The sequence below is a fragment of the Myzus persicae genome, unplaced genomic scaffold (assembly GCF_001856785.1).
Source record: "Myzus persicae strain clone G006 unplaced genomic scaffold, MPER_G0061.0, whole genome shotgun sequence".
Classification (NCBI taxonomy): domain Eukaryota; kingdom Metazoa; phylum Arthropoda; class Insecta; order Hemiptera; family Aphididae; genus Myzus; species Myzus persicae.
The window spans coordinates 248,629-271,336 of record NW_019103500.1 but is presented as its reverse complement, the minus strand read 5'-3'; the positions used below and the strand labels follow the sequence as shown (position 1 = coordinate 271,336).

At 29.0% G+C, this 22,708-nt stretch overlaps 2 protein-coding genes across 2 annotated transcripts in view; one reads left to right on the top strand and one right to left on the bottom strand.

The window, feature by feature from the left end:
- Positions 1-7,611, top strand: part of LOC111034613 (peroxidase-like) — a 12,269-nt gene extending 4,658 nt beyond the window's left edge. Inside the window, exons 2-11 of the mRNA XM_022315902.1 lie at positions 2,344-2,470; positions 2,557-2,818; positions 2,911-3,137; positions 4,130-4,300; positions 4,377-4,576; positions 5,487-6,019; positions 6,622-6,772; positions 6,880-7,056; positions 7,151-7,340; positions 7,406-7,611. Coding sequence (XP_022171594.1) covers positions 2,344-2,470; positions 2,557-2,818; positions 2,911-3,137; positions 4,130-4,300; positions 4,377-4,576; positions 5,487-6,019; positions 6,622-6,772; positions 6,880-7,056; positions 7,151-7,340; positions 7,406-7,611 — 2,244 coding nt within the window. The remainder of the gene's footprint in view (positions 1-2,343; positions 2,471-2,556; positions 2,819-2,910; positions 3,138-4,129; positions 4,301-4,376; positions 4,577-5,486; positions 6,020-6,621; positions 6,773-6,879; positions 7,057-7,150; positions 7,341-7,405) is intronic.
- A 10,458-nt stretch (positions 7,612-18,069) lies between these two features.
- LOC111034612 (peroxidase-like) lies at positions 18,070-22,432 on the bottom strand. Its single transcript, XM_022315901.1, has 11 exons — positions 22,200-22,432; positions 21,652-21,778; positions 21,285-21,549; positions 20,975-21,195; positions 20,631-20,795; positions 20,353-20,552; positions 19,624-20,177; positions 18,897-19,071; positions 18,604-18,780; positions 18,332-18,521; positions 18,070-18,266 (listed from the first exon to the last, which is right to left on the bottom strand). The coding sequence occupies exons 2-11, from the start codon at positions 21,758-21,760 to the stop codon at positions 18,070-18,072; spliced, it is 2,253 nt and encodes a 750-aa protein (XP_022171593.1). The 5' UTR covers positions 21,761-21,778; positions 22,200-22,432.
- Positions 22,433-22,708: the final 276 nt, after the last annotated feature.

Here is a 22,708-nt window from a genome sequence, read left to right as displayed (position 1 = left end):
CCCCCCCGATCACCACCTATGATAGAATTTATAGTTTTCATTTGCGGCGCGCACGGCTCTGATTGGGCGGTTACCGGCGGCGGACGTAATAATAATAATTAATATAAGCATTGACATAACCAAAAGTACCGGCCACGGTGATAAATAAAATATATATACTAAAGAAACATTACCAAAGGACCACTTTAGTTGCCCAAAATGCGCTCCAGCAAAAACGGGGCTTACTCGCTGTCCATCTTGCTTCGGTAAGCGGGTAAAAAAATGAATTGATCGGCCGTCGCTCTGTCTGTCTGTCGATCTCAAACCGTTTCTCTGCCAAGGACCGCGACGGCGGGTGATGGAAGTAGACTCTACGTGCACGAGGTTCATTTTTATCTACTTATTGGCCGATGCTCTTTGGGCATTAGATAAAGGTATGGTGCCCGAGAATACCTTTATCTTTACTACGTGTACAAGGAGGGGACTGGGGAGGGCGTGTGTATATTTGACGGAGAACTGAGGCCCGCGGGATAAGTTGCCTTATCGCACGTTGCGCTTTCAATGTGCCTGCTTAATATATATATATATATATATATCTGTGTGTGTGCATTTATTTCAACAATTTAACAAAAGTTTGATTAAAATAATTTCAGAATTAATTAGTATTTTTTTTTTGTTTTTAAAGATCATTTCAAACACTTCTAAAATGTATTTGAATATTTACTCAAATATTATATGATAATAGATAATATATGTGTGACATTTAAATACTTTATTTTAAAACTATTTCTTACAACACAAACTATATTATATTTACACACCCAGCTCTATAAAACCGGTCATGTATTTTTGAATTCCGACGATTCATCAATGGTCGGTTTCTCATTGTAACACACTCCACGAAAAAATGTACGATGAAAAAAACTAGTCACCGTTACGATCGAAACCCAATGTCGAATTCCAATTTCTAAACACCGTAGATACATACCCTCAGACATACATACACACATGTTTTAGAAACAAGAAAACACCACCTGCCATATTTCCAGTGCAACGGGTAGGTATAATATTATCGATGGTATAAAAACCTACTTATTCTATTCAATTTTTAAATTTTACTCAATTTTTCTATTAAGTTGTTATTTATAAAATGTATCCTAAACTCTATAACCTAAAAATGTATTAATTGAATCGTAGTCGTATACTTATATATATATAGTAGTCTGTATCCAAATTTGTACAACTATCTATTATAAACAGTGTTTGCTTTTTTAACAAATAAATATAGCTCCAATCGAATGTATCACTAAAACTAGCTTCATAAAATGATAGAACACGGAAGATGCAAAAGAAAATCCAGACAGTAAAAAAGAAAAAAAAAACAAAAAAATCTCTGACCAGTGAAATAAATAAATAAGAATTAAAAAAAAAATATATGAATGGCCGGGAATTTGTATGTGTGTGTGGAGGGGGGGAGTGCAGTTAAACCAATAAGATTGGCGTTCGTCCGATGGTCTACGAGGTCTACCGATGGCTGTAGTTCCACGCCACACCACTACTACAGCACAAAAGTCAGGTAAAATCTCTAGAATTACTACGACGCATAAAAAGGTACAAAGAACACGTCTCTCCATCATGTTATAATAAACGTGATTGATTAAATTAACTCGAGAATTAGACACGGAATTTCAATGCATAACGACACAATCAATACAAGTTAAATTGGATTATATGTGACAAAAGGATAAGGAATAGTTTATCATTCAAAATAAAACAAGGTATCAGTGAGTAAGTACCAAATTATAATTTACAAACAAATACTGAAATAAGTATAGATTCCTACAAAAGTCATAACGTCACTTGTCACTCGTCGGGTTAAAAAAACTGCACACATAACATTAGTGTTTTAACTTTTTTTCTCCTCCCTAATATTTTTACTGAAACTCGATCGTGTGTAATATGTATATTTTAGAATCGGTGATAAATCGTGAGTTATCTAAATAATTAATTTTTGTGTGTAATCACAGCTATTAAACAACTGCACACACACGTGCTCACGATAAAACACATAACAAATCGTAACTTCATAATAAATTATATTTCTATGCTCTGGATCATTCAGTTTGCATCTAAAATCAGTCGATGTTCATTATACATGTCTAATGCATGGAGTATGAACAGAATTTACTGATTATTAATTCTTAACAAATTATCCCAACTAATAATTTGGTGATTCATTTGTATAAATAACCGTTCAAATGTATTTTAATGCAATCAATATTACATCTCTAACCATTGTTAAATAAATACAGTTACCGTTATCTATAGTTTATAATATTTATACATTTTGTAATATGATTACAGTTTATAAAAATTATCAGAATGAGTACTTTAATTATGATAATACGATTGTTGATTTGTTCGGTGATATTCGTACCACCATATTGCAGAGGGTTCAAAGATGGCCATATTCTTGATTTTTATGAGCAAGGTATATATTAAAATACCTTAAGCTTTTGTATTGAGATTTTTATAATAAATTGATTGCAATGATTAAATGGTATGTATATTGGATAGGTTTGGTAATTAATTCAAAAAATTGGTACCTAAAACTAAATGTTTCCGAAGTAAACGAAGAAATTCAAAAAGTTACTGAAAGAATTGAAAACAGGTATCGTTTAGAGGATATCATATCGAATATTAGTCATATTGAAATTCGAAGTCCAGCTCATGGACAACTAATTGATTCTATGCCTTCCAAAGACGGAAATTCAGCATCTCGATTTGCTGAGATTATAGTAGATGTTACACGCAGTTTGAAGAATACATATTGTCTAAAGTATGTACGCATAAATTAAATATCTCAATGAAGTAAAAATAAATATAAATGTTGTATGATAATAATATGCATAAATTAAACTATAATTTCAGGTACGGGTTAAGTGATATACAATGTGCCAAAGATTTAACGAAAGTGAATCTGACTGGGACAACTTTGGGTGAGATGTGTATGTCCGAGTATTATAACAATATTCCGTGCAAGGGCCAGAACTTTGATTATCACAGTGCTGATGGATCTTGCAACAACCTGAAACGTAAAAATTTGGGAAAAGCAAACACGCCTTATAAACGTTTGCTGTTTCCAGTTTACACGGATGGTAATATTTCTTAATTTTTTTTATGATACAAATTGCCCGTTTGAATTTTTTTACTAAAAACATTACAATATCCATAGTAATTTGGCACGTCATTTCTGCTAAATATGTATTATAATTCATAATCAGTGTTGAGCTCAGATAACAAAAAAAAAATCTAGGTATAATACTTATAATTTAATACCAAATTATACATGGATACCGATGTTTTTGATCTAGATATTAAGATATATATACGTTACTATCTAGATAATAAAATAAATAAATTCAAATGTCTGCACCTCAATAATACATAAAATGCTTAATGTTTAAAATTTAACTATTAAATATTTTAACATAATAAAAACAATTATCCTACTTTATTAATTAATTTTTGAAATAACATAATTATATTTACATGTAAATGCAATTCAGTGTACCTACTGGATAGTCGACAAAACTAATTAATTTTAAAACATAAATAATAATTATCCACTGTAAATAATACTATAGAAATTTTAATCTTAATTTATGTGTATGGTTTAATACTGGTGAGAAGTTTCGGAAATATTAATATTGTTTGTAATTAATATTTATTTTCTAAAATAATATCAGTTGGATTGCTAGAGTTATCAACAACTTAATGACTTTAACACTTCTACTGATAGTGCTAACTGTAAATACAGACTAATAATTGTTAGTTATAATACTGTGTCGGTCAAAACTGTAGTTCTGTGTGAGCATGTTACGTTCTTATAAGCATAGTTTTATTAATTTTAAATATTTGATGACAATAAAAAAAAACATTCACGGATATGCTTTAAGAATATTTATTTATAACTAAATTGATCTAGGTACTGTATTTTTTCATCTAATATAAAATTTAGATAAATGAAACAAAATTTATCTAGATAAAATAAAATATAATAAGTTATTATCTCAATGCACACAACACTGATTAAAATTTACATTCATGTTTATCTAATGCTGTGATTTTATTAATCGATCACACACAGGTGTTTCCGAAATGCCAAATATTTACGAACAAAGGCTGCCCAATCCTAGATTGCTGAGCACGAACCTTGTGAAATACGGGAACTCGACAGACCCTATAAAATCGATGATGATGCCGTACTGGGCGATTTTCATAGGCCACGATCTATCACACACGGCATTTTCCACCATGGGTAAACACATAAACACATGACCGTTCATAAATTGAATGATCTTAATTAATGCAAGCGATGTATGTTGTACTCAAAGGGAAAGAGAACAAATTTGTGAACTGTTGTCATAAAGACAAAAGTATTCAATATACTATGAACAAAAACGTAAGGTCCTGCAAGCCAATACCGATACCGTATGATGACAAATTTTTTAAGCCGGAACCTCATGATTGTATGAACTACGTGCGTTCGCGGCCAGCTGTGCGTTCTGATTGTACATTTGGACCCATGGAACAAGTAACAGTCACATTAAATTATTACATATTGATAAACTCATATTATATTTTGACTATAGTAAAAATTATAACACTTAACGAAGCCCGCATTTTGGGGGGGAAGAGCTCGCATGATGGCTTTCCCAGATAATAAGATTATAACATAATAACATTATTATATAATTACACTTGTATTTACTAATACTTTTTTTATCATTACAATTTAATACACCACCATTAAAATATTGTTTAAATTATTATTTTTGGCCTAGGTTTTATTTGTATTATGTTACATATCATATAATAACATAAACATAAAGTTTTTATTTAAATTTAAAAAAACACTATTCTAATATAATTTATACATGATTTCATCGCTAAAAACAGTTTTTAAAATGTTTTTGGATACTACTTTTTTCATTTTCAGATTAGCTGTAGGACAACTTATAGAGCAACATTATAAATTATTAAATTATGAACATTTTTAACATTAGTTTATGATATATAATCATATATTATGAATAGTATCTGTTCATATAATGTACTTATAATGATGTACTAAAACTAAACGATATCATTTTAAAAACAATTTACTTTCCATTGATATTATAATTATGTAGATATTCAATAAGAGATTAAAATAACAGGTATCTCTATAATACAATAAAGAGATAGATATACAAAAAATAAGTAATAAATGTTCCTAAAAACTACACGAAAAATGTTAATATTTGTCTGTGTTAAATACCAACCTTGTTGGTAATAAAAAAAACCGAACCATAAAAATCAGCGTACCTACACGGGGTGTGATGGAAATATTTCCTACTAACAATTCGGAGTTTAGACCTGACGTTGCATATTCACAAAAGCCACAGACACCTACAGAATAATTAAAAACCTGTAGCCACTGTCTAAGACGTACCTATTTGCAGATGAACCAAGCGACCCATTTTTTGGACGCATCGATGGTATACGGTACGACGGAATCGCGGACTTTGTCGTTGAGGGATATGTCGTCGGGCCGGTTTATAGTAAAAGAACCAGGGATGCCTGTTACCAGGCACTTACCGTATGAATACCATGACGAGTACGCGTATCAGAACGGCACCGGCACGTGCTATTTGGCTGGAGACATCCGAGCAAATTCGTATCCACCGCTGATGGCCTTGCACACGCTGTGGACGCTTCAGCACAACAAGTTTGTCGATGAACTGCGCAATGAAAAACCCGACTGGACCGACGAACAACTTTTCCGCGAGGGCAGGAAAATCGTGACGGCGTGCATACAGCACATCACGTACAACGAATGGCTGCCGGCGCTGCTCGGCGTTAACTACACCGAGGAGAACGGGTTGGGACTGGAACAGAGAACCGTTTACGACGAAACTGCCGACCCGACGGTCAGCAACAGCTTCGCGACCGCGATATTGCCGTTCGCCAATTCCATGATCCGCGAAGAAATTAAGTTCGTTCTCATCACACATAATATTCTTATAATTATTGTTACAACTGTTATGTATGCGAGTAGGTCATTTCACGGTGACGGTTTTTTCAATCCGGGTGACCGATCGTCGTTATTCAAAAAAAAATTTCTCATTTCGAATAAGTAAGATTATTGATTAATGTGTACACGTGCAACACTTATTTCATATCAATTTACTTGTTTAAGTTTATTGATTTTTTAACGGTGACATCTCCGTTTTTATAGTTTTTTTTTTAAATGAAAGGTATACAAGACAGTAGCATATTGAACGAATGTGTTTAGATTTTTAGGTGCCTACCAACAAGCATTTAATTTTAGTTTAGTTACAAATTTATAAATGAAGAAATGTCTTATCTTCAACTAATTAAACCTGTATTGTTACATTACTCGATACTTCATGAATATAATAGATCAGAATTTGAGTAACGACATTCTATTTGGAATTAATTTATGATGATAGGTACATAATTCATATATAATATATATATATGAGCATGTTTACGTTTGAAAAAAAGTAAAATAATACTTGATGTGTACTTGTTATACTTACAATGAAACTTATTTGTGTGCATGATTTTGTTTAGTAAAGACGACGAATCCAATGAAGATTTCAAAATGTTGTCGCTAAAGAAATATTACAACCAACCGCTAAAAATGCATTTAGAGATGGGTTATCTTTTGACGGGAATAACTAGGCAGAATACACAAAAAGTCGATATGTTTTACGCAGAAACGGTAAGTTTATAAAAAATAATCAATATATATTATAAACTTTGTCTTTTTATAACATATTTACAATCGCATGTGTATGTTATTTTCTTTTTTTTAAATATTTTATATAGATTACAAATTACCTATATAGTATTAGTAAAAATACTTCATTTGGAATGGACATTCTCAGCTTGGATATACAACGAAGCCGCGATCACGGTATTCCAAGCTACACTCAATTTAGAAAATATTGTGGACTAAAAGGCATAGAAAATGTGCAAGATTTGTCTGAGATCATGAAGGAAGGTGTAAGTTCGAATACAAAATTAAATTGAAATACTAAATAATGATCTACCTACTGTACTGATTAGTGATTACTTTCCGTTTGCATGTTTTATTTAGTCAGCTGATATATTATTGAAACAATACAAAACTTGGAACGATATAGATTTATTGGTTGGTGTATTGTTGGAAAAACACGCTGATGACGCAATGGTTGGCCCTACGATGAGGTGTATCATCAAAGAACAGTTTGTAAGAACTAGAATTGCAGATAGACACTTTTATGACTTACCAGGAGTATTCTCTGAATGTTAGTATAACTTTATTATTTTCAATGAATGAACATAGTTTTAATTCACCAATTTTTAATTTAAGATCAATTGGATCTAATCAAACAATTGACGCTTGCCAGAGTTATATGTGATGTCAACTATTATGGAGAGATGCAACGAAATGCATTTTTGAAACCGTCTGCAAATGAACCAATTCTTGATTGTCTTAATCTATCTATTCCTAAAATGAGCTTGAGTAATTGGTTCGATACATTTCAGTATTCGGATGACATATCTCAGTCTTATTAACAAAAAAATAATTTTAATTGATAAACATAATACTATTAAATGATACAAATGTATAGTTCATATTATGTTTATATACTTACATCTAAAAAGTAGAAATATATTATTAATATTTTTTCCTTAATTGGAATGTTTGTAAGAACATTTTTTTTTTGATAAATTAATTCTAAAACTGAATTATATGTATACATTTTTATTTTGAAAATGTTATTTGTAATATCAATGTGATATAAATACGTTTTTTAATCATTTTTAACCTTTTTGCACGGACAAGATAATTTTTTGTGGGTTTATTAGGTAATAAGGAAACCGGTATTACCCATTGACTGTAGTCACCCTGAGTTACCTCCTTATACATAAAATAATAACAACAATAGTAATAATAATTCATTAAAATATTACACAATACAAATTCTATTATTGTTAAAAGATCTTTGCAAGTTATCAAAACATTTTTTGACAAGTATAAATGTATAGTACAGTATTTATAAGTATGGCCGAATCTATGTTATCAAACTTCTATAAACATACTATAATCGATTCTTTTATCGCTCATCATCCTGTATGAAACTTTTTGACCGACGACAATGATACACACTAGAGTAGGTACATAATGAGTAATGACTCATTCTAGTGTTTATAAATGCTATTCAAACATATTTTTAACGAATAATTGATTTAAGCTAAGGATTGATCAATAGTCCGTAATCTTGTATAGAAAATTTTAATAGTATGTATGTCCTCTAAATAAATTTAAAATCATACATATTACTAAAGTAAAGTATAATTAGTTCTAAAATGCTAAATTTTTAAAAATAACATAATTTAATAATTTGAATTCCTTATTATTATTTCAAATAATATAAATTAAAATTAGTATGGCTTTTATGATATGTAAAAATATATCAATTGACAATTTCTTTAATACTTAGTTAAATATTATACCAGTATAATAATACATAAATAATAGTTACATTTAAAAATATATTTATACACATATAGCCATATAGGTAGGTATACTTCTTTTTCATATAAATTACTTTTAAATTACAAGAAATAGGTAGGAATGTACTATTTAAGTGTTATATTTGTTCCCATTTCATAATTTTAAAATGAACACTTATAAAAATTCAAAGAATATATAAATTGTGTGTTATAAATTAATAATTATTCGAATTATTAAATGTTTTTCCTTTCACTTTTTCACAGAGATATTTTCGTTTCAAACATTATCAACAGTAGTATACTAGTATATGCATTGCACTTATTATTTTTAATATATTTAAATACTTTTTTATATATTTTGTTGCAATTAATATAAACCTAATGAACAATTTTTGTTATTGTTATCGTTTATATATGGGTAGAGAATAGTATACGAATTCTAAAAAGTTAAGACAAAGATTCAGATTTTCGAAGTCCGGAAATAGATCTGTATTAGACGCGACGCTCACTGATGTGATGTTAGGAAATAAAGTGATTGGAATAATATATATTCAACAACTCTATAGGACTAACAATATTTGTGAAAACTGGTACGATAGGTTTTCATATTTCGACTCAAATAAGGATCACATTATTTGGAAATTACTAGTAGATATGTGTCAAGGGGTTGGAACGGAAAGCGCAAGAATAGCATTGGCCGAAGCAGGTGAGAATAGTCTGAAGAATCAAAATCTGTTACAAAAATGTAAATTTATTGGAGCATGTGTGGCAACACTTTGCTCTAGGTAAATAAATCAGATGTTTGTATTAACATCATAATTCAAAAGATACAATCTAATGATAAGTTAATAACCAACATCTATTGAATTTTATTAGTAATAACTAGTCGTAGGCATTTTGTAATGTTTTTTATTCAAATATTTTTTTGAATTATTTATATAAATATACAAAATGCTGTTCCCAGAATAGTTGTATTAGTTTTAATTATTTTATGACAATTTTATGTTATTTACGAATAATATATATTAATCATAATAAGTTAATTTATGACCAACATGAGAATGTGATATAGGTAATATATAGGTACATCCAACGCAACAAAACATTTGAGTTTTAAATTTTTTTATCTACTTCTTTAAAAAATATTAAATGTAATACAAACCTATATTTAATGAAGAAAAGGTGCTGATATTGAAAATATTATTTAGTTACTATCTACATCAATGTCCTCACTAGGATTTTATAAAGGGGGCAAATGTAATTTTTGAAAATTACTTGCGGGCTGCATGCATTTTTAAATGATAATACCTAATTAAAAATATAAAAATTACATGTATATACTATATATATATATTGTTAGGAAAAGGTTTTGTTGAAAAAATGCATTAATGACACAAATGTTTTTACTTATAATTATAATCGTAGATTCAATTCATAGTTTATTTTATAAATTCATATTATTAGCATAGATACTATATCAAACGTTTTCATTTCATTCTCTGTTTATAGAATTTTGGCATTTAGAATGTACAATTTAACTTTAGTGCGATCTGCACTACATTTGTTATGGAGCCGCGTAGCGGAAATCACTGATCTACATGGTCTATACTCTATAATAAAGTACACATAATGATAATTAATATAAATTATAATAACCATATAATAATTTCAATGCGTGCCTAAACCCCCGTGCACCCATCATATACATGACGCCTATGAATTTATAAGTGTTGAATATTAATAAATACTTAATACACAAATATCGACATGGAAATTGAGTATGAGCTACATGCGTTTTTGTGTATAAATTCCCATCAGATGACTCACATAATATTATAGAACATTAACGGTCTTACTGTATATCGTATAGGACATCGCATTCATTGCATATTTTATACAAAAACGGAATTTTATCGTTTACAATTCCTATTCTAATTACCATCGTGGCGTCGTGGCGTTGGGTTAGTCACTCATGAGTATACACATTAAACAAGTTAATGAAGTATCAAATATACGCTTATTTTGTAAAATATCCTATATGCCTATATCCAATATCCATTAAAACCGATCTTCATTCAGGTTAATGTTCAGACTTCAGACATAAATATATATTGTAGATATTTGTAAATTTTACTAACATTGATTATTGATTAATTCCCATTACACAAAACTTCAACGAAAACACAGTCGCCACGATGACAATGTAATCTTGACAGTTGTTGGTAATTATAATATAATATAATGTTCCATTGGCAATGAAATAATGTGTATGTCTGCTGCACTCAACTTTCTGGTTCTAAGCTACTGGCACTGCCACTAAAACTGACACGTTAAGGATACCTTCACAGTTCTAACTGTGGGAAAAAAAGTTTACTGGAGAGCCACTTTCATTTTTTATGAGCATTTAAAGATTAAATATTTCCATATGCTATTATATATATTATTGGAATAAAAATGTTGGATAATTCATACTCTGCCACTTCTTATGTTTATTAAATTCATAAACAATAAAAAAAAATTGCTGATATAACACCAATACACACCATTTTAATTCCGTGTAAGACAATTTAAGTTTGAAAGAGTCATGTAGTGACATTTCATTTAGTACTTATAAATTATAATGATTAAACCATTAAAAAACGTGATAATACGAGTAATATGTATAGAAACTTAGTAAAATAGGTACAAGGTACCATTTTGTAATGCAACAAATACCTATAACGACAAATAAGGTTATTTATAAAGTTAAACACTTTCAATATAAGTGCTAATCAATACAAAAAAAAAATAATAACCACCATTAAGGTCCAAACACACTAGCCGTGGCAAAAATGAAGCTGGGTTTAAGAGGCGATATGTACCCCGGTAATATTTACCTCCCTTGGTAAATATATATTCTAGGTTAAAGTTACAGGCTGTAAATATCGTTGAATCCTAAAACCGCATACTTTCGGTAAAATATTTGTCAATTTATCCAAGTCTTTATAGTAGTCAACTGTATTTCTTAGAAATTTTATGAAAATATACTAAATTTATATTAATTGATTTCCGTTCATGAATTTTTATTTAGATGAGTGATGTTCAAAATACACATTGTACAAAATACTGTTAAATTATTTCAACATGACATTTAATACATTTTTTTGTTAAATATTAATTATTTAATGAATTATATAAATTTTTAAACTAAATGAATTTAATTAACATGCATTTTCGTTTACCTATTTTTGCATATTTTAATGAAAATCATTGCATAAATGCATGCATATTTCCTAAATTTTTAGTGCGTATAATTGAGCACTTATAGTTATTACTTATTATTATACGGTAGCCGGTAAGATGAATTAATATTCTTCATAATATTTATAAATCTAAATTATCAGTGATGCTAGAAAAATATTAAATATATAATTATGTAAAGTTAAGCTGTTTTGGAACCGAATTACAAAAAATGACATTTCTATACTTTTTAGATCTTTTTTAGTTACGGAAAAAACTGTTTAAGTATAGCATTATTTTAAATTTTCAATTCTTAGCTATAAAAATTGAAAATGTTATACATTTTTAATTACAAAATCATTTCCAATTTCCAATTTGATAACTTTAAATGCTTATAAAAAGCCCATGTATTTTTAATATTTTTCAACTGATATTGTAACAATAAATCAGAACCTATTCAATACCTTGTATTCAATTTTCACGCTTTTTAACCTAACAAATACAATTTGATTGACATTTAAAGAAAAAAATAAGAAAAAAAAGAAAAATTGAAAATGTACGTCAACAGCTTAAAACAAGTAAAAATGTCCAATAGCAATAACTTACGAAGTACCTTGTATTACATTTAAATTTACAAGTTTTTTGTCACAATGAAAAAATTGTTATTGGCATTAGTTCAAAAAGAACAAATAATATTCGAAAATTTCATATGCTTATTAATATTTCAACACGAATCAAAATTCAGTGAAAATTGTATGTATCTACGTCATTATTTTTTTGTTACATTAAAAACTGGTTTTGAGTAAAAATCCCCACTTTTTCTTAATTTTTTGTTTGTTTTCGGGCTGATTTTGAAAACTTGGAAATTTTAAATTTTAACTTCCGGACTGCACCATTTAGATTCACTTTCCTACCAGAAAGGTTGCTGTTGAAGAAATTTGAAGCACTTTTACTACCCCCAACCGTGATGACAGGCAAAAAAAAAGATGATAAATAAAAAAACAACATCATTGTAAAATTAATACATTTATCGCTCCGCTCAGAATCTAAAAATTTAATACAATTTTTAAAATTTTTATTGGCTGAAATCTACTGCCGACATTCCTTAAACACTTCATACGATCTCCATCCATTAAAAATTCTTTAGACTTAAAAATAGTGTGTGGTTTAACCACTTTAAGTTTGCGGTATTTTGTTACAATGATCGATAAAGTGTGCGGTTTTCGTCCATCGAATTTTTTGGGGCCGAAATCAAAAGTGTGCGGTTTCCGGATGCTACCGTAAACATGTACTAGGATATTTGGACATTATACCCTTTAATGTAAATATATCCTAGCTAGGGCATTTTTACACACCAAAAATACACTAGGATAATACTCGAAGTTAAATGCCACTATACATGCCTTGTTTTAAATTTTGCTTCTTTCCTTCTTAGAAATAGATAAAACTAAGGGTTTTGGTGGTATTATTAATATATTGTCATATACAAATGATATAAATAAGTATAAAAAATATTGACTGCTCATTTTACAATATAAGTGTTTTCAAAAATTGTATAAAGTATTTGTATTTGACATGACAGCGCTCATCAGAACTCAGAAACACACAGTAATGTACATTGTCATTACAAATGTGCATTATATAAATGATAAATGGTGCCTAATTATTACTCCTTAAAACATGATATACACCAGCCACTTTAATTCTCAAAGAATCTCCAAAACATTTTACCAATAACAATAAGTAAACGATACATGGACATTTTACAAAAATCACTATTTTACCATCGAACGTAGTCATAAAACACCTAATTATCTATCAAAATTAACCATATGTAAAAAAAATGTATGTTTAATTTTTTTTTTTTGTTCTCTTGAAAATTGTTTAAAATGAAAATAGAAACAATTTAATAAATAAATAATAGTAATAAATATCGGTGCACTTCTATATAATTAACTCTAAAAATTCTATCTAGAACTATCTAACTATTAGACTATAGACAATTTGTAAAAAAATGAGTTAATAACTTAAAAATATATTTTCAACAATAACAGCAATTTATTGTGCAATATTTTCATGAATATATTATTATTAGGATTCGGATTTGAAGGCAAAAGATTTTTTTCAAATAATAATTTAATAAAAAAATAATTTTCATGCAAAAATGTGTTTCATTTAATATCTATGACGATGGTTATATCTTTGTTCCCGGGTCAATTAAAGTGCAAGATTTGGTTCCTGAAAAAAATACTTTCCAACATACAACTGTTCGAATAAAATTACATATCAGTTTATCAGTATACAACTCACTGTTATAAGATACGTATATGTACAATCGATAATATTACAATATTAATAATTTTTACTTGTTCACAAATTTAGAGATACTCAGCAAAATACAAACAGTGTTTGTTGATGGAACTTTTAAAATTATTTTACGAGATTTTAACCATTCGTGGTGTAAAATATAACAATTATTATCTCTTAGTTTTTCTTCTACTGCCCAATAAGAACAGTACTTCTTATATACAAGCAATTCAATTTTTAGAACATCATATATTTTTAACCATTTTTAAGGTACTCAAATACCATTTTAGGTATTCAAGATAGTGTTTGAACTATTCAAACTTATTTGAATTTTAGACAGTCCTAAGTCTGAATACATGTTAAGGAAATTGTTGCTGGTTGAATATTATATCATAATAATTTTAAAAGTTAATTTAACAAGGTTGTATTATCATGCAAGCTTGCGGAAACCAACTCGTATGTTACCAGTAGAATCTACAGTGTAGATAACCCGGGAACCAATTCGTAGTCCTCCATATTTATTTTTTGCTTTTTCACTTATAAATGCATTTTTTTGTGTTTAATTTTCAATTTATCTAATAGTCTCATACACTGCTTACGCATTATAGTTACAAATCAATAAGGGCTTGTGAAGACGGTGCATTGTAGACAGCGCCGGTTATAGTCGTAGGCGACGTAGGCACAAGCCTACGGCGGCAAAATTTATAACTACCTATATAAAGGCGGCATATAAGAAAAAAAAATCTTATTTTTCATTTATTTTAGATTTCAACAAATTTCAAAGTACAATATACAAACATATTGTGTAGATCGATGAAACCTCAAAACAATAATCAATAAATATAATATGGATAATTTTTCCCTGAATTACGATAACGTCTCAAAGCATGTTGTGCCATTACAATTTAATCGATAATAATTCTATTAGCATTTTTGCAATTGGTGACTGTTGTGTGTCATTCATTCTCACTGTACAGTGCAGTGTAGCCAGTGTAGGTACATTCTTTATTGAGCTCAGCAATATAATTTTTTATAAATCAAGACATATACATCTATTAAGACTGCATCATTACACAATAGATAAATAATATAAATATAATATATTTTTAATTTACTGTTAAATTAGTATTTAAATATCATTATTGCCTATTGGTACCTATAGCGCGTAAATGATTCAATAGTATACTTGTAATATACTTGTTTATTATTATAAATTGAAAGCCACAAAGTCCAAAACCTATAAATGGTTATTTTAATAGAAATGATGTATTAGTTTTATTATATTTGTAATTATTTAAAAAATTCAAAAAGACCATATAATAGACTTTTTGTTAACTAGTGGTTAATTAACTAGGTATGTAATATTGTTATATAATTAGATTTTCTTGTTTGTTGTTGTATGGAGTTTATGTTAAATAATTTTTAGTCTCCTAGAATATTAACTCACGAGCCGCTACTGATAATGTACTTGAAAATTATTATAATTTACTAATCATATTAATTAATTAATTAATTATTTATTCAGACATTATGGCCCATGACATAAAAAAGAGTGAACGATTATCAGATTTGCAATATTTAAAGAAAAGACTAGCACGGGACACGGGAGACAGATTTAGTTAAACAAAAAGGTAGTTTACTGAAATTTGTTCAACAACATAGTCAAGAAAAAGTTATTATTGATAATGATACTGACGACAGTGAAGAAAATAGAGGAAATAAAAATATTGACGATCTAAGTATGGGTGAAGTTGACAAAAAAAAGAATGAAAGTAAAGAAGAGATTAATATACTCGTAACTTAAAGAATAGGGCCAATTTAAATATTAAAGATATACATGATATTAACTGCAGAACAGATGATTTTGACTCTGAAAATGAAAAAAAGAAAGAATAGTAAATTATTATATAATAATTGACAAGTATAAAACGTTTTTTAATTTTTTTGCTCTTACATATGACATTCATCTATTTAAGTTATAATAAAATAAGAGGCGGCAATTTTGATCTTTGCCTACACATAAAAAATTGCTTGCGCCGGCCCTGATTGTAGATGTTATTTAATTGTTTTGAATGAGTTTTATGCTCCTCGATATTTATCGATATCGCTAAATACTCATATAAATACTCATTTATTGTTGTATCGAGTATTTGGTATGGCAATTTAGTATGTTCAGAATTGTTTATCAGTCCGCATTCACCAACTGCAAATGTCCGTAAAGTTATAACCGCCCTACATTGTCAAACCAATTTCGTATTTAGTTATTCTTTAATAAGTCATTAGTAAGTATTTGTAAGCACAAAATCCTAATTTGTAAGTCAACAACCTTTAGATTATCCCTGAAAGCTTAATTCACGGCTAACTTCACGCAGCCGTACGATCTTTAATATCCCAACATCTGAACAAACCAAGTATTAGTAAGGCATTAATAAGTAATTGTAAACACAAAATCAGAATTTGTAAGTCAACAACTTTCGGATTATCACTGAAAGTTTGATAGCCGAGTCACATGCTGGTTTGACCATGTTGGGCGGCTAACTCCACGGACATCAACCGTAATTGTAGTTTTATAATTTTACGTTAATTTTATTCTGTTTATTTAAATAAACCAAAAGTTAAGCAAAATTTCAATTCTAAATTGAAAAAGTATGTTACAGAATTCAGTGAAAATATTTTTTCAACCTATGGATTAATTTTATGCTTAAAATTCATGATGTCAAAGTGTTAAGTGGCAAAAAAATTCCACTTGTAGCAACATTTTGAAAGGGATAAACACAAAAAAGTACTTTTCAAAATTTAGAATAATAAATGTATTTTTCTCTTTATTCACATTGTAAATACTTTTTATTGATTATATTGCATTCAAATCCAAACCCTAATTATTACGTTTTTCTCCAAATAAATATATAGATATTTGTGTGGAATATAATGAAATACAAGAAATAAGTACAAACTACATGTGGTTAAACATTAAATACTGAACACTTATTGAATTAAGAACGGGTACTCTTGTTAATTGTAATTTAATAATATAAATTATCAAAAATAGAATAGTACTCTTTAGTTTTCAAATTAATGTCAATCTAACACTGTGATGTATATAATGTGTATATATAATTAATAATCTAAAATTTATTTGATTTAAACTTAAAATTAATATTTAAAACATTTTAAATATTTATAATTTAGTATTACTAATACGTAAATCAAAAAGTTCAATCAATGGTTATTTGACGTATATTGATTATTATGTAAAAACATGATAAAACTTAAGTTTAAAAAACTAATAACATTGTTAAAAAACGTATTTATTATCAGAACGATATTACAAATAAAATTTCCAGATTCAAATGTGTACTTTTTCATCCAAATACATTTCTATAGTGATCCAAATTAGGGTAAATTTATTTAAGTAAATTTAAACTTGATACAGGTGCGTATACATAATTCAAAATATTAAAATTGTGACTATAACCTCAAATTTTTTAATTATATGATGGATTATCACCTAAAGTTATTTTCTAGTGAATAAGACTCAAACAATTTTTACTAACTAATGATATGCAAGCCTGGGCCAGTTAATGATAATTCTTAACTGAGTTAAGTTAAGTTGATGGAAACATTTTAAAAAGTTTAAAGTTAAAAGTTATCCTAATTTTTTTTAAGCCCAGTTAATTTAAAAGTTATTTAAAAACTTATAATTAACTTATAAACTTAAGTTAAGTTAAGTTATTTATTTTTCTAATATTTACGCAGCTTGTTATATGGTTTAAATTAAATAATAATCAAAAATAAATGTTTATGCAATATATGTCATCAATAATAATTTTATTATATTAATTATTCAATTATTTATAAATGAACGAAATTGGCTTTGATTAAAAGTAACTTGTTATTTATTAAATTTATATCAATGAAAATCAGTTAAGTTAAAAACTAAGTTAATGCAAATTAGATCTTAAAAATTTAAGTTAAAAAGTTAAAATTAACTTAACTTAACCTATTTAATAGGGATGAATAATAATCATAGTAAAATAAATGGAACGAAAGTCTATCAGTTTTTCTTTCAAAACAAGGTCTAAATATTTTCGGCGTCAAAAATACATTTTCTTGCCTCACTTTAATATCGGTGTTCACGCATAAAACAGCACCTAAACTATAAGTTTTGATATTGTAAGCAAGTTGTTCTGAAATTAAAAATAAATTAGTTAAAATTATGTTCATTCATTAGAAAATATTTAGTTGTACTAACCATAACTGAATAGTCTGTTTCCGTCATAAAAGAATATATCTGCCTTTTTGGTTCTTAGAAACTGTTCTCTGATGATACACCTCATCGTCGGGCCAACCATTGCGTCTTCAGCGTGTTTTTCCAACAATACACCAACCAATAAATCTATATCGTTCCAAGTTTTGTACAGTTTCAATAATCTATCGGCTGACTAAATAAAACATTCAAACGGAAAGTAATCAGTGCAGTAAGTAGATCATTATTTTAAATTTAAATTTTGTATTCAAACTTACGCTTTCCCCCATTATCTCAGATAAATCTTGTTCATTTTCTATATCTTTTAGCCCACAATATTTTCTAAATTGTGTGTAGCTCGGAATACCATGGTCCCGGCTTCGTTGTATATCCAAGCTGAGCGTGTCCATTCCAAACGAGTTATTTGTACCAATACTGTATAAATGATTTGTAATCTGTAACAAATATTTAAAAAAAAAAGAATAGAACATATACGTAATATCGTCTGCAATATTGATGCTGTAAAAAAGTTAAGTTTATAATATATATTGAGTGTATTTCATGAACACACCGTTTGTGTAAACAGCATATCGACGTTTTGTGCACTCTCCGTAATTAGTCCCTTTAGAATATAATGTGTGTTATTTTTCAGTATATCAACAGGTTGGTTGTAATATTCCTTTAGCGTCAAATTATCAGAGCTCCAACCCGATAATTCTTCTGAGTTGCTGTCTTCCCGGTTTAATCTAAACAAAATCACGCACAAAAAGTATAACTAGCACTTAACAAAATACAGATTTATTATTTTACTTTTTTCGAACAATAATCTTCTTATATAATATGTAACTACTTATCATTTTAAATTGATTCTAGATAAAATCGAATTATGCAATTTTTAATCTATTATATAAATTAAGTTATTGAATTAATTAGTTTATTTTTTTGTAAAAATAATTGAAGATATTATTACTCCCCTTAATTTGTAAATATTTTGTAACTCAAATAAAATAAAATACTCGAATGTAGGAACCTAAAAATCTAAAATTATTCGTTCGATATACTTCTATCTTGTATAGGTACATTTCATTTTAAGAATATGATTAAAAAAGAATAATTCGCCGTTTGAAAATCAGTAACAAGTAAACTTTGGGGAATTGAGGTGACCATTAAGCAATAGTTAGCGAGTCATACAGCGATGGATCATGGTTATTTTAAAAAACTGTCACCACGAAATGACCTACCACTATATACGATAATTATGATGATAGCGATTTAAAAAATATGCAGTATGTCAAAACCTTATAATATTGCTGATCATAGAATAGGCAATCGGGAGTATCGTGGTCGCGAACACGTTGCTGACTGACGGGTCTGCATTCTCGTCGTAATAAGTTCTACCTCCATAGGTATTTTCCAAAACTTCTAAACCACTCTCCTTGACATAATTATAGCCAAGTAGTGCCGGCAGCCATTCGAAGTACGTGATGTGCTGAATAGCTGCTATCACGATTCTCTTGGCTTCATGGAAAAGTTCAAAATCATTCAAATTTGGTTTTATTTGATGAATTTCTAGGGCTATCCGGTTGTGTTCCTTAATCCACAGTGTGTGCAAGGCCGTCAGTTGTGGAAACGAGTTTGCTCGGATGTCACCCGCCTTAAAGCACGTACCGATGCCGTTCTGACACGCTTTCGTATCGGTGGTTTCCCGCGGCATTGACGAGAATTCTGGATCATACCTGTATAGGTCTATTTCTTTCAACCTGCCGAACGACATTTCCCTCACCGACAACTCCTGTTCTTCCGACGAACCGTATATCATCGACCCGTCTAAATAATGGGTAGCTTGGTTCATCTATAAAACACAAATACGTCTTATTAAGGGGCAACAATTTTTTAAATATTCTGTTAGTTTCTGTAGTTTTTGTGTACTTGCAACAAACTGGCTTTTTTATGTCTGTTCTTATTGGTATTATAATACAAATATAATGTTATTTTATCAATATGTAATTATTTAATATTGTTGTTACTTGTTCCATTGGTCCAAATGTACAATCAGAACGCACCGCTGGCCGCGAACGCACGTAGTTCATGCAATCATACGGTTCCGGTTTAAAAAACTTGTCATCATCCGGTATCGGTATTGGCTTGCAAGACCTCATGTTTTTGTTCAGAGTATATTGAATATTTTTGTCTTTATCACAACAATTCACAAATCTGTTGTCTTTCCCTTTGAGTATAACAAACATACTTGCATTAAAATTAAAATCAATCAATTCATACACGGTTATATGTTTAATTTGTTTACCCATGGTGGAAACTGCTGTGTGTGATAGATCGTGGGCTATGAAAATCATCCAGAAGGCCACCATCATCGTTTTTCCTTGATCTATCGAAATTTCGTCTTTTACAAGATTTAAGCTCAGTGATCTAGGGTTGGGCAGTTTTTCTTCGCTTGGCATTTCGTAAATACCTGTGTCATTAATTAATGAAATAATAGCATTAGATAAACATGAACGTAAATATTATAATACGTAATTTGTATTTAGTAGAAGTTACGTACTAGCTGAAAAAGTGCTATGATAAGTCTTTAAGTTTTTAATTCATATAAATTATGCGCGATTTGCATCATGCAAAATTAAGAAATATTACCATCCTTGTAGACTGGAAACAGCAAACGTTTATAAGGCGTGTTTGCCTTTCCCCAATTTTTATGTTTCGAATTGCTACAAGATCCGTCATTATTACGATAGTGAGGTACTTCGCACGGAATTTTATCGTAATACTCGGACATACACATCTCACCCAAAGTTGTCCCAGTCAGATTCACCTTCGTTAAATCTTTGGCACACTGTATATCACTTAACCCGTGCCTGAAATTATAGATTAATTTATGCGTATTATTACCATGCAAAATCTATATTTTTTTTTTTATTGAGATATTTAATTTATGCGTACATACTTTAGACAATATGTATTCTTCAGGCTGCGTGTAGCTTCAATTATAATTTCAGCAAATCGAGATGCTGAATTTCCGCCTTTGGAAGGCATAGAATCAATTAGCTGTCCATGAACAGGGCTTCCAATTGTTATTTGACTAATATTTGATAATATTGTATCTTCCAAACGATATCTGTTTTCAATTATTTCGGTAGCTTTTTGAATTTCTTCGTTTATATCGGAAGTATTGAGTTTTAGGTACCAATTAGTTGAGTTTATTGCCAAACCTATGCAATTTACACATCATTTATTCGTTGTTATCGATTTGTTTTAAAAATATCAATACAAAATATTAAGCTATTAGGTATGTTTTATTTATTATGTCATACCTTGTTCATACAAATCAATAATATGTTCATCTTTAAATCCTGTGCAATATGGTAGTACGAATATCACCGAACAAATCAACAACCGTACTTTCATAACCGTAGTACTCATTCTGATAATTTTTATAAACTGTAATCATATTAAAAAATCTATAAATATTATAAACTATATATAACGGTAGCTGTATTTATTTAACTATGATTAGAAATGTAATATTGATTGCGTTAAAATTAAAAATACATTTTCATGATAACTTCTCGTAAATTAATCACCAAAATATTAGCTCGTATAATTTGTTTAAAATTAAGCATGCACGTGCGGACACGTGCATTTTTATTCCGTTTTTTTATAATTTATCAACCATTACAAAATGAACATTTTTTTTAATAACTTATAACGGAAAAGTAATAAATTGAAGCAGTTCAATGTTTCCTATATCCTATGTGTACAGTTTTTTTTAACTCGACGGGTGATAAGTGACGTTATGACTTTTGTAGGAAACTATACTTATTTAATTTTTTTTGTTTGTAAATAAACTATTGGTACTTACTCACTGATAACTTGTTTTGAATGCTAATCAGTTCCTTATCCTTTTGTCACATATCATGCGATTGAAGTTGTATTGATTGTGTTGTTGTGCACTGAAATCCCTTTTAGAATGCTTGAGTTAATTTAACCTGTCACGTTAGTCGACGCAATATTATAGCATGATGGAGGGCCGTCCTCTGTGTACTTCTTTATGCGTCGTGTCGTAGTAAGTCTATCTGATTTTCCTGCGGTAGTAGCAGTGTCCCGTGGAACTACGGGCATCGGTAGACTTCGGTGTCGGACGAACGACTATCTTATTGGTGGAGCTTCACTCACTCTCACCCAACCATCCGTTACTCCTACTACCCACCCCCCAACCGTTCAAACAAACAAACATACAAATGAATGACCGTTCATATTTTTCTTTTAATTCTCATTTATTTATTATAAATATATTAGTCAATGATTATTTTTGTTTTTTTTCCTTTTTTACCGATTGGATTTTCTTTTGCATTCTTCCGCGTTCTATCA